This window comes from Leucopleurus acutus (assembly GCF_964270905.1).
Source record: "Leucopleurus acutus genome assembly, chromosome: 3".
In the NCBI taxonomy this organism is placed as follows: domain Eukaryota; kingdom Metazoa; phylum Chordata; class Mammalia; order Artiodactyla; family Delphinidae; genus Leucopleurus; species Leucopleurus acutus.
The window spans coordinates 6,569,199-6,581,694 of record NC_139145.1 but is presented as its reverse complement, the minus strand read 5'-3'; the positions used below and the strand labels follow the sequence as shown (position 1 = coordinate 6,581,694).

Here is a 12,496-nt window from a genome sequence, read left to right as displayed (position 1 = left end):
TTTTTTCATAGCAACGTATTTCAACACAATAATAAACGGTTTGGGGCTTCCCTGGTGGCACAGTGGTTAAGAGTCCACCTGCCAATGCAGGGGACACAGGTTCGTGCCCCGGTCCGGGAGGATCCCACATGCCGTGGAGCGGCTGGGCCCATGAGCCATGACCACTGAGCCTGCACGTCCGGAGCCTATGCTCCGCAACGGGAGAGGCCACAACAGTGAGAGGCCTGCATACCGCAAAAAATAATAATAAATATAATAATAATAAATGGTTGAACATTTATATAGCTCTTCCCAAAGACCACGCACTCTTCTAAATGCCTTATGGATATTAACTTAGTACTCAGTATAAGCGTAAGAAAGGTGGACTATTAATATCCCATTTTGCAGATGAGAAAACTGTCATGGTACACTTACATTACTTGCCTAAGTTCACTGGCTAGTAAATGGTAGAGCCCATATTTGAATCCAGACAGTCTGTGCTCTTAACCACTAGCCTATTTATTGAGTGTATTCTATATGCCAAGCACTGTTTGAGACACTGGTGTCTATAGCAATGAATGAAACTCAAGTTTTGCCATTAAAATACATCCTAATGGTTTTCCCTACAGAAAAATCAAGAAAGTATGTTGTTATAAGTGTGATGTAGAAAACGAAAGCAGTGTAAGATAGTTAAAGGGGATTGGGATCCTGCTATTTTATGTAGAATCGGAAGGAAAAGTCTCTTAGTTAAGGTGCACTCGCACAGAGACCTTAATGAGTTGGAAGAGTGAGTCACATGAATTCGTGTGGCAAGAGCGGTCTTAGCGTATGCCGAGGCCCGCACCACGGAGGCCAGTGTGAACAAGCTGGGGATGGTGAGGGGGTAGGAGAAGATGGACTGGCAGAAAAGAGGTGGTGGATCCTGCTCTTGTTGGGTTTTATGGGTTATTGTTAGGACTTTCCCTTATACTTTCAATGAGTTGGCCTCTTAAAGCCCCAATAGGAAACAGCTGAGACGTTCAGACTAGGGCAGTTCAAGTAGAGTTTTCATAAAAGGGCTACTTACAGAGTAGTGTAGGAAGGATGTACCAATAGAAAGACCACAAAAGGCGGTTGGTATCCAGTAGCTGGTAAAGGCAGTGCTCTAACACCCGTAAGCCTGAAGGGGCAAGGGGAGGGAATGATTATTGAAATCCAGAGATAAGAGAGGAGAGAATCATATTCCAGGAGCTGAGAGGATGACAGGGGTGGTGTCCAGACCCAGGTTCTGCAAGAAATAGCCAGTGCCAGACTTCAGTCTATTTCATCCTCCTGTTTCATGCCCAGGCTCCCCATTGACTAAACCCAACCAGAAGCTATAAGTCAAGAAAGCCCATTGGTACAGTTCATACTGACTAACCTTCTAAGGTGCAGCAAGGTAGAGTAAGTGGGTTCTCTGCGGGGGAAGAAAACCAGAACTGCTCACCCCTTTTGCTTCTTAGAATCTACTCTTAACAGTCACCTGGGTGGAAACTTCATGTCCCTACCCAGGAATTCCATCAACTACTCTAGCATCCTGGGTGCTGTCAAAGTGCTGATATACTCACATCTGTGGTCTAAACTAGTCTCCTCCACAAGTGTTCTTCAAGATGGATATGGGGTTCTTGGGAGGAAAGTGCAAAAAATAACCTAAACGTCCTGGTTCCCAGAAGGCGAACACTCCCACTGGGAGGCAAAGTAAGAACCCCATTGAACTGTATGGCTGCTATGAGGCCAGCACACAAGGAAAGACGTCACCATGGCTTTTGGCATGGGTAATTAGTCCTGTCACCCAGAAGATGTGGGTTTTCTGTTACACAGTGAGGGCAAAGAAGAAAACATTTGGAATTCAGGTAATCCAGTGAGATGTCTCTTGATATTCTTTTCCCAATTTTGTTGATGAACAAGTGTAGCAGCTCTATCCTGAGAAAGGTATGGTGACCAGGTGTTCAGACTCCTCGATGATCTGGATCATCCCGCCAGGTAAGCCACCTAGACCAGCGGAGATGCTAGTCAAGGGTGAAAGGAACGTAGGGTAGGGTAGGGTAGTAGAGGAACGTGATGTGTCAGTTGCAGCTGACGCTTAGAATAGCTGAGAATAGCTGCTGTGGACAGTTGTCTGTAGTTCGTCCCATTTATCTTTCTCTTGGAAATTTCTCCAGGCAACAAGAGCAACCAGAATTCTATGTGCATTCACTGTAAGAAGCAAGTACATCTGAGCGGCATAATTGGAGGACCATAAGGGAGACCAGTATATTTCCCAGTTTCTTCTTTTAGGACTAAGTCACTTCCCCAGCTGCTGGAAGTGTTGGCTGCTAATGGCTCATGCTGACAGCCTCTCTGGGAATTCCCTTGGGCCAAAGAAAGGGCGACACCTAAGATTATGGCAACTGTCCAGGGGCCAGTCCACTTCCAATGACTGGTTCATTTGGGGGGTACAAAGGTACAATTACTTTGCCTCAATTTGAGACACCCCTGAAGGGTCAGCCTCAGCTCGGGAACTCCCCATGGGATCAAGGGCAGTCTTCATTCTTAAGTTATCACAGTTCAGTCTCTTATTCTGCTCAATCCTGGTTCTCTAGAGATAGTTACCTTAGGCAAGTGACAAACTTTTCATGCCAAAGTTTTTTCATCTGTAAAATGGAAACAATAAGAGTGCCTACTTTTTTAGACATACACTAAGGATTCAATCAATACATGTAAAACACTTAAGAGACTTCCTGGTGTATAGGAAACATTGTATATTTATTTCATCTTTTATTATGAATTAATTAAAATTCACGGTGGGATTATACTGAGCAAAATAAGCCACACTCAAAAGAGTAAATATTGTACAGTTACATTTGTATGACTTTCAAGGACAAGCAAAGAATCTGTGATAGGAAAATAATCAGAACAGTGGTTGCATTTAAGCTCAGGTTGTGAGGGAGGGGCAGGGATTGACTGAAGAGACCTGAAGGGACTTCATGGGGTGAGGAGAGTGTTCTGTATCTTAGTAGCAGCATAGGTATATGCATTTGTCAAAACACACTGAACTGTACGCTTAAGGTCTCTACATTGTACCGTACGTAACATACCTAAATTTAAATCAGATTTGTGCCAAGTGAAAGGAGCCAGAGACAAAAAGACATTTATTGTATAATTCCATTGTATGACATTCTGGAAAAGGCAAAACTTTAGGGAAGGACAAATCAGTGGTTTCTAGGGGCAAGGAGTAAGAGAGGGGGGTGACCACAAAGGGGCAGAGCAAAGGGATTTGAGAGCGATGAAATTGTTCTGTCACAAATGTGTTGATGTTCATGTGTGTATCATGTTCAGTCGTGACTGTGTTGATTGATCCATAACTCTAGCGTTTGCCAAAACCTACAGAACTGTGCCAACCACCACAGAGAGTGAATATTACTGTGGGTTTCGAAAGAAAAAGTAATCCCCCAGATAGGGGAGGGAATGCAAACTATAACAAATGAACCTAACTGTATGACAAATGAATAACATAACCACAACGAACGGGGCAAAAAGGAAACCAGATTTACTTTAGAAGACTGTTTTGACTGGATACTGTAAGGTTGAATACAAAAAGAACTGTCCAGAAATTCTGTACTCTAGTTTTTAAAAAATTGTTTTTCAGATGACACGCATTAGCACTTCTGAGACTACTTTGTGTGTATACTAGTGTTGAACAACTAAGTAAATAGACAGTAGAAAATGAGAACTAATTAATCACTGTCAAAGAAAGATGCTTTAAAAACACATTAAACCGGGCTTCCCTGGTGGCGCAGTGGTTGAGAGTCCACCTGCCGATGCAGGGGACACGGGTTCGTGCCCCGGTCCGGGAAGATCCCACATGCCGCGGAGCGACTAGGCCCGTGAGCCATGGCCACTGAGCCTGTGCGTCCGGAGCCTGTGCTCCACAATGGGAGAGGCCACAACAGTGAGCGGCAAACGTACCGAAAAAAAAAAAAAAAATGGGAGCAGAGGAATTGAATAGACATTTTTCCAAAAAAGATATACAAGTGGCCAACAGGTATGTGAAAATGTGCTCGACATTACTAATTATCAGAGAAATGCAGATCAAAGCCACAAGACATCACCTCATACCTGTTAGAATGACTAGCATCGAAAAGAGATAACAGGGACTTCGCTGCTGGCTCAGTGGTTAAGAATCCACCTGCCAATGCAGGGGACATGGGTTCGAGCCCTGGTCCAGGAAGATCCCACATGCCACGGAGCAGCTAAGCCCGGGCGCCACAACTACTGAGCCCACGTGCCGCAAGTACTGAAGCCCATGCGCCTAGAGTCCATGCTCCACAACAAGAGAAGCCACGGCAATGAGAAGCCCGCACACCACAACAAAAGAATAGCCCCCGCTAGCCGCAACTAGAGAAAGCCCGCATGCAGCAACGAAGACCCAACGCAGCCAAAACTTAATTAATTTTTTAAAAAAGAGAGCGGAGAGGGGAACCCAGATTAAATACTCTGGGAGCTTTCTGGAGCAAGGAAGGGCCCACCCTTACATCCCACCACCCCACTCCTGCATTGTGAGCAGCAAAATGACGTCATAGACCAGCAGCCCCGCCCCCTCTCCCTGTCTCTGCCTGTGCTTGCCCCAGGCCTGGCCTCAGCCTTTTCTCTCCACACCCCCCTCACCCCAGAGGAAAGTGGGCTGCCTTGCCAAGCAACCCACGCGACCCCTTACAGCCATGGATCCAAATCGGGGCAACCCCCCGGGGCCCCAGACCTCCCCAGAGGCCCCCAAGCCTAGCCCGAACCCCTGCTCAATCCTGGCGAACAATACCATGCCGCAAGAACCCCCCAGCTTGGTGGGCGACAGGTTGCCCCCAAAGACCCGGGCGGTGGTCATCGACATGGGCACAGGCACCTGTAAGGTGGGCTTCGCGGGGCAGGCCCGGCCCACCTACACCGTGGCCACCGTCGTCGGCTGCCAGCCCAAGAAGTCGACCACCACCGGGCCGCCGGTGCTGGAGGCGTTCATCGGCGAAGCAGCCCGCGCTCGCCCTGAGCTGATGCTGGTGCAGACCGTGCGGAACGGCATCGTGGTGGACTGGGACGCAGCCGAGCTGATCTGGCGCCACATGCTGGAACACGACCTCCTCGTGAACCCCCGGGACCACCCACTGCTGTTCTCCGATCCGCCCTTCAGCCCCACCACCAACCGCGAGAAGCTGGTGGAGGTGGCTTTCGAGTCACTGAGCTCCCCCGCCATGTATGTGGCTTCCCAGTCAGTGCTGTCCGCCTACGCGCACGGGCGGGTCAGCGGGCTGGTGGTGGACACGGGCCACGGGGTCACCTACACGGTGCCCGTCTTCCAGGGCTACAACCTGCCTCACGCCACAGAGCGCCTGGACCTGGCGGGCACCCACCTGACCGCCTTCCTGGCGGAGATGCTGCTCGGCTCCGGCTTGCTGCTGGGGCAGCAGGACCTGGACACGGTGGAGAACATCAAGCGCCGCTACTGCTATGTGGCCTCCGACTTCCTGAAGGCACAGGCCCGGCCCGAGGAGGAATGCCGCCAGACCTTGAAGCTGCCTGACGGGCGGATGGTCACGCTGGGCAAAGAGCTGTTCCGGTGCCCTGAACTGCTGTTCAGCCCCCCCGAGATCCCAGGGCTGTCGCCCGTGGGCGTCCCCACCATGGCGAAACAGAGTCTTCAGAAGGTGCCGCTGGAGTTGCGGACCGATATGGCCCAGAACGTGCTGCTCTGCGGGGGCTCTTCACTCTTCACCGGGTTTGAGGATCGCTTCCGCGCTGAGCTGCAGCGCGGTCTGCCCCCAGAGGCCCACGTGGTAGTGGCGGCCCAGCCCACCAGGAATTTCTCCGTGTGGATCGGCGGCTCCATCCTCGCCTCGCTGAGCGCCTTCAAGTTCTGCTGGGTCTTGCGGGAGCAGTACGAAGAGCAGGGGCCCCACGTCGTGTACCGCAAATGCTGCTGACACGGCCAGGGGTGGGTGTGGGCGGTGTGGGGTTGGGGCGAGTTATGGGCAGTAAAGTTTTTGCTACCCAGACGGCTCCGTCCTGCCTTCCCCCAAGGCCGGGCCCAGTCCACTGCTGGACCCACCCAGATGCGCCTGGCTGTGACACCACAGACACACCCGCCCTGGTGGGCTGCCTCCCAAGACATCCCTGGTTCTGCCCTGCTTTGACTCACCTCCCAGGAGCCATCCCCTGAGACACCCCAGTTCTGACTCCCTGACCCTCCGTCCCCCACGATCAACCCCCCTACACACACACACACACACACACACACACACACACACACACACACACCCCACCATGTGCTAACCCTGTCAAACCCATCTCCCACAATCCTAGTCTCCCACCACACTCGGGTTGGGATCTCCTTCCCAAGCCCACTCCAAAGCTATCCCTGGTTCTCAGCACCCCAAATCCACCCACTCTTTGGTTTCCCGGGTCTGATTATCCAAAGTTCTCTGACACCCTGATGTTCTGAACATCCCCCCACAAGTGCTGCATCCCCACACCACCACAAAGATCCAGAATCTGACCCTCAAGGGTCTCCCCTACAACAGCACACTAAAGGATCCCCCAGTGTTCAAAGTCCATCCCCCAAGTTCCACCCTCCTCCAAAGCTCTGACCTCCCCACATGATTCGTTTCCCCAAACTCCTTCCATCCAGATGCTCCCACAACCCATCCCCCATCTTTACCCCCAAAGAACACCAAGTTCTGAGACCCCCAAATCCTCCAGGATGGCCCCCTCTGCTCTCAGCCCACCCCACCCCACCCCCCGCTCTGTAACTCCCCCAGAAATACTCCCACGTGATTTCTCAGTGCATCTCCTGACCCCATTCCTCAGCGCCTGGAATATCCTCCCAGGAAGGCTACGGCCCCCAGGACCATCATGTGATGAGCCCAGTAATGCACCTGTGTTCTGAATCCCCCAACTCCCTCCCCAAAGACATTTTCCCAGGGTTGCCCTCTGGTGAACCCCAGGACACCCCATCCTGGTATTCTCAGTCTCCCGGAACTCACCCCCAGGACCAGCCACAAGGTCCCATCCCATTAGTTGAGACACCAACAGCCAGTGACATTTACAAGGACTGCCCAGCGCAATGTGACCCTGAGGCAGATACCCCAGGTGGGGGGTCCCCCTGGACACTGGCTCCCTCCTGCCAACCCCACACAAGTCTCCAGTGCTAGCTGTCCTGGGCTGTCCATCCCCACCGCCTTCCATTCCACTAGTGTTTCATTCCAAGTTCACCCCATCTCCCCAGACCTCTCTCGGCATATTCCTACTATGCCACCCCAGGGGCTTTCTCTGGGATCTGCCCTGAGGATGTCCTACGAAGCCTCTACTACCCCACCTGCAGGGTGGAGGGGCTGGACATGCTCCCCACAGGGTATCCTCAGTCCCCTCTCCCTGCTCTGCCCTTATCCTCAGCCACCGACGCCCCTGCTGGAGGCAGGACCCTTTGCCTTTATGCCGTCTAGCCCAGCCCAGTTAATGTCAGGATCCCTGGCCAGCAGCCTGGACACATCCTCCCAATGTAGCAACAAAATAAGCCTGAGCTGCCAGAGCTTATCCACGTTCATGCTGGGTCCAAGGGATCATTCATTCATTCATTCAAACAGTCAATGCTTACTGAACTTCACTCACAGGCTTTGTCTCTCCCTGAGTCTTTCTGTCTCTTTGGTTTGGGTTTTCATTTGTTCACTTGATGTGTTTTTCTCTCTGACTCACCTGCCAGCACTAGTTCTTATGCAGGAATTTTCCAGCGTGGAAACTCCTATATTCATGGAGCGTGTGAGCCCACCCCACTCCCCCAGCTGCCATCAGGCAATGGGAGGGAGTGAAGGCCCTGGTCATCCCCACCCACCCTGTACCACTGTGTCCTGGGCAGTGGCTCCAGCCCCCTCACAGGCCAGTGGGTGGTCCTCAGCTGAGAGGACAGCCTCACAGACAGGCTCAGATCCCCATATCACAAGCATGCAAGGTTGGACCCCCTGCCTTGCCTTCCCTCCTGCAGGCAGCCTCAACCTGTAGAATCAGCAAGATCTCCCAGGAGGTTATGAAGTGGTGAGGGGAACTGCTCATTCTTCCCACCAGGGGGCAGCACCTCCAAGCACAAGACCTTAAGGGCAGAGCCGAATTTAGAACCACGATGGCTGCAGCAAACTTGGCATCCCAGACCCACCCCAAACCATGATGGCACTGCCAGCCACACACACACAGAGAAGGGATGTGGGACAGGCTGAGTCTCAGAAGTCACAGGAAGTGAGGAGGATGCAGAAACCCCTGCCACCCTTGGGCTGCTGGGAAACCCAAAGGACACTCACTTAGACCAGACTAAGTTTCCCCCAGCTCCAAACCTTCCCTGGGATAGAGATTTCCTCTGCAACCCTCTGGAAATGTGCCCCCCCATTTGCACACTCCCAGGGATGGGGAGCTCACTACTTCAAGTCTGTGTTAGAAATCTCAACTCATGGACTTCCCTGGGGACACAGTGGTTAAGAATCTGCCTGCCAATGCAGGGGACACGGGTTTGAGCCCTGGTCCAGGAAGATCCCACATGCCATGGAGCAACTGAGCCCGTGCGCCACACTACTGAGCCCGCGCACCTAGAGCCCATGTTCCGCAACAAAAGAAGCCACTGCAATAAGAAGCCCGTGCACCGCAATGAAGAGTAGCCCCCGCTCACTGCAACTAGAGAAAGCCTGCACCCAACAACGAAGACCCAACACAGCCCAAAATAAATTAATTAATTAATTTTTAAAAAAATCTCAAGTCATCCCAGGAGTCTTAGGTAAACCTCTGCAGTCTGCTTGCCACCCCCCATCCAGAGCACTGAGAGCACCAGAGACCCTGAGCCCCCCACTCAGGCCCACATGCACCCCTGGACTCTACTCTCTCCCAAACCCAACATCCTCAAGTTTTTCCATTTCTGGCTTTAAGTCACTCACGCACCCATTCCACAAACATTCATTGGCCACCCACTACATGCCCGGCACCGTGCTCAAATCTAAGGAAACCACAGCGATCAAGAAATGGGGTCTCAGGAAACCACAGTGAACAAGAAATGGGGTCTCAGCCTCCCAGACCCTCCTCGGAAGGTCTGACCAGGTCACTTCTTCCATCAACTTCCAACTGCCTGATACCTGTTCCACACACTGACCCACAAGTCCTTTCCTTCTTATGGCCTCAAAAGTACACACTTCCTTCCCACCCCAGCCCAGGCCTCTTCATTGCTCACCTGGAGGATTGTGGGAGCCTCCTCCCTGGTGCCCTGGTCACCTCTCTCACCCTCTGGAAGGCCCTTGCAGAGGATTTCTGCAAAGCGTAACTTAGAACCCTCTGGTGGAAAACAAAACCCAAGTTCTTATGATAGCTCTGAATCCTCTGCCAACCTCTCCAGACTTCTCCTTGACTTTCCCTCCCACCACCTTCACCCCCAACACACCAGTTGCCTTTCTGTTCCTCAAACATACTGTTACGGGCTGCATGTGTCCCCCCCCCCAGAATTCCTATGCTGGAGATTGGGCCCTAATCCAATATGACAAGTGTCCTTATAAAAAGGGGAAATTATGACAACACACACAGAGGGAAGGCCATGTGAGGACACAACAAGAAGACAGCCATCTACAAGCCGAGGAGAGAGGCCTCAGAAGAAACCAGCCCTGCCAACACCTTGATCTTGCATTTCTAGCCTCCATAATTGTGAGAAAATGAATGTCTGTTGTATAAGCCATCTAGTCTGTAATCTATTTTGTTATGGCAACCCCAGTAGACTAAGAGAGATTCTACCAAGTGTGGTTCGGAAGGTAGTTATAATGCCAGCTACAACCATGTGGCCAATTACAGAAATGAGGACTATAACTGTCATGAGTACTTCTCTCTTGTTTTTAATGAATATGTGTGTATATTACATATATACACACATATGTATGTATATATATATATATATATATATAAACCAAATATCTTTGTTTTCTTCCCTCTTTTATCTCCATATCATGTAACATAAGATGTATTGACTTTATAGCATAGTATTTAAATATTGTTCACTTTACATCCTAGTATTTAAATTAGGGTATCAAAGAGAAGGGTAAACGTAACTCAATTACTTTATCTCCTCACCCTGAACAATGTTAAGACAAACGACAATTCAAAAAATAAATTAAATAAATTATAAGTAATTTTTAAATGACAAATGGAGTAAACTACAGTTCATAACACAAAGGGATAGTGTCCATAATATATAAAGAGCTCTTGGAAACAATCAATAAGAAAAATATTACAACAGTCCATGGAAAAGTTAAAAAAGGATATTAACTTTGAGCTCACAGAGAAAGAAACACAAATGGTTCTTAGTCACAAGAGAAGATTCTCAATCTCATAAGGGAAATGAACTTTAAAACTACACTGCAAGACCATGTTTAATCCATCAGATTGGCAGAGATCAAAAGGTTTGATAACTCCCCAGGTTGGTGAGGCTCTGAGGAAACTGGCACTCTCTTATTCTGATGATGCAGAAGGAAACTGGTACAAACCCTTACGCAGAACAAATGGTAATATCTACCTAAATGACAAATGCACACACCTTCCAAGCCAGCTATCACACTTCCAGGAATTTCTCCTTCAGATACACTCACTCGTATGTGAAATGACATCAGTGCAGTTATCCACTGCACGGTGCAGCACTTTATTGTGGCAAAACATAGGAAAAAATATTATGTGTTGCCAACGTTATGTGACTATCCATGGGAACTGGTTACATAAATGTCATTCAAACATAGAGTAATACTACACAGCTCTTAAAAAGGAACCAGCAAGCTCTGTTCACTGACATGGACTGCAAGCCAACATATATTTTAAGTGAAAAAAAAGAAGGCCCAGAATGGTATGTTACCATTTATGTAAAAAAAAAAAAAAAAGGATTAAAGGGATATGTAGATATTTGCTTGGAAATGCCTAGAATATCTCTAGATGATCTCACAAGAAATCTGACTGGTGGCTGCTGCTAGACCAGATTTTTTCAAGTTTTATTTCATTATTACGCTTCAAGGAACAATCATTTTTAGACATTTTTTTCCTTAATTGTCCCGTACAAAAGTTTAACACAACAGAGGTACTATGTATCTATACTATATCTATACATATATAGTCTGTGTATACCTGTGCTTTATACATAAACAGGTTTTTTTGCACACACCCCTAAACCAATTTTCACTCCTTTGGGGACAATATCATCTCCACTGAGGATTGATGCTCTTGGGGAGGTGATCAGGGAGCCTTTGCAAAGTGGGGAGGAGACTGCTCACTGCCTGCCCTTGTGAAGTACAGTAAGTCCCTTACATACAGACAAGTTCCGTTCCGAGAGCACGTTCGTAAGTCAAATTCTTTTGTAAGTCCAACAAAGTTAGCCTAAGTACCCAACTAACACAATTGGCTGTATAGTACCATACTGTAAAAGGTTTATAATACTTTTCACACAAATAATACATAAAAAACAAACAAACACACAAAATAAAGGAAACATTTTTAATCTTACAGTATAGCACCTTGAAAAGTACAATAGTACCAGCTCCATCACCACTACATTTACGCTTGCTTCCGGACATCCTGGGCTTGAGATAAAGATACAGTACTGTACAGTAAAGTACACAAAGCACTTGTAGAGAATGAACACACGTGAATGAACACCCATGACAATGTACGCCAGACACGTGAACTAACTTACGTGATTGGACATGAGAACGCACGTTCGCATCTTTGAACGTTCCTTCGTACGTAGGGGACTTACTATATTAAAATTTTGAAACATGTAAATATGTTTTTGCTTTTTGTTTATTGCTTTGCCAGGTGAAGGGGGCCACAGGGGGCTAATGTTCTCAAAACTCTGTGTCCCTATGAATATATATTTTTTAATACGAAGATTTATTTTAGGTTCCTCTGGTGTCCACCCAGGTAGCTCTGTTTTCTTTCTCTCTCCCTAGCTGTGATCCTCTGATTTGTTTGATTCCTTGTCAGTGGATGATGTCAATGGATGGCGTCTCCCGCCTCAGCCTTGAGTTTTGGGAGGGCAGAGGCCCCATGTGTATCATGTACCCAGCGCACAGTCATGCCCAATAAACGTTTGTTGAATGACTAAATGAATAAGCTGTGACTTTGGCTGAGCTAAGAGGAATCCTCCTACATAGGGACCCCTCTTCCTCTCTTCCTCCTGACACTGGAGTCATAGAGACCAGGGTTCTAGCATCATCTCTTCACATGCTGTACAACCTTGGACAAGTAACCAGACCTCTCTGAGTCTCACTCAACGCACCTGTAAAGTGAGGGTGACATCAGTGCTCACTGCAGGGAGGCTTTATAAGGATTAAGTCAGATCACACAGGTGCTCTGGGAAGTATGGAAGGATACATGTCAAACTGCCATTGTCTTTGGGGCTGTGAGGAGGGACGGGAGTTTTTGCATTTACTCTGTATATCAATGCATTGTTTGAGTGTTTTACAATGCAGATGCC

General features: G+C 48.8%; 1 protein-coding gene across 1 annotated transcript; it reads left to right on the top strand.

Annotated features, from left to right (window-relative positions):
* Positions 1-4,697: 4,697 nt before the first annotated feature.
* Positions 4,698-5,948, top strand: ACTL9 (actin like 9; the record flags this gene model as incomplete). The annotated part of the gene is made up of 1 exon (XM_082837090.1): positions 4,698-5,948. The coding sequence occupies one exon, from the start codon at positions 4,698-4,700 to the stop codon at positions 5,946-5,948; it is 1,251 nt and encodes a 416-aa protein (XP_082693216.1).
* Positions 5,949-12,496: the final 6,548 nt, after the last annotated feature.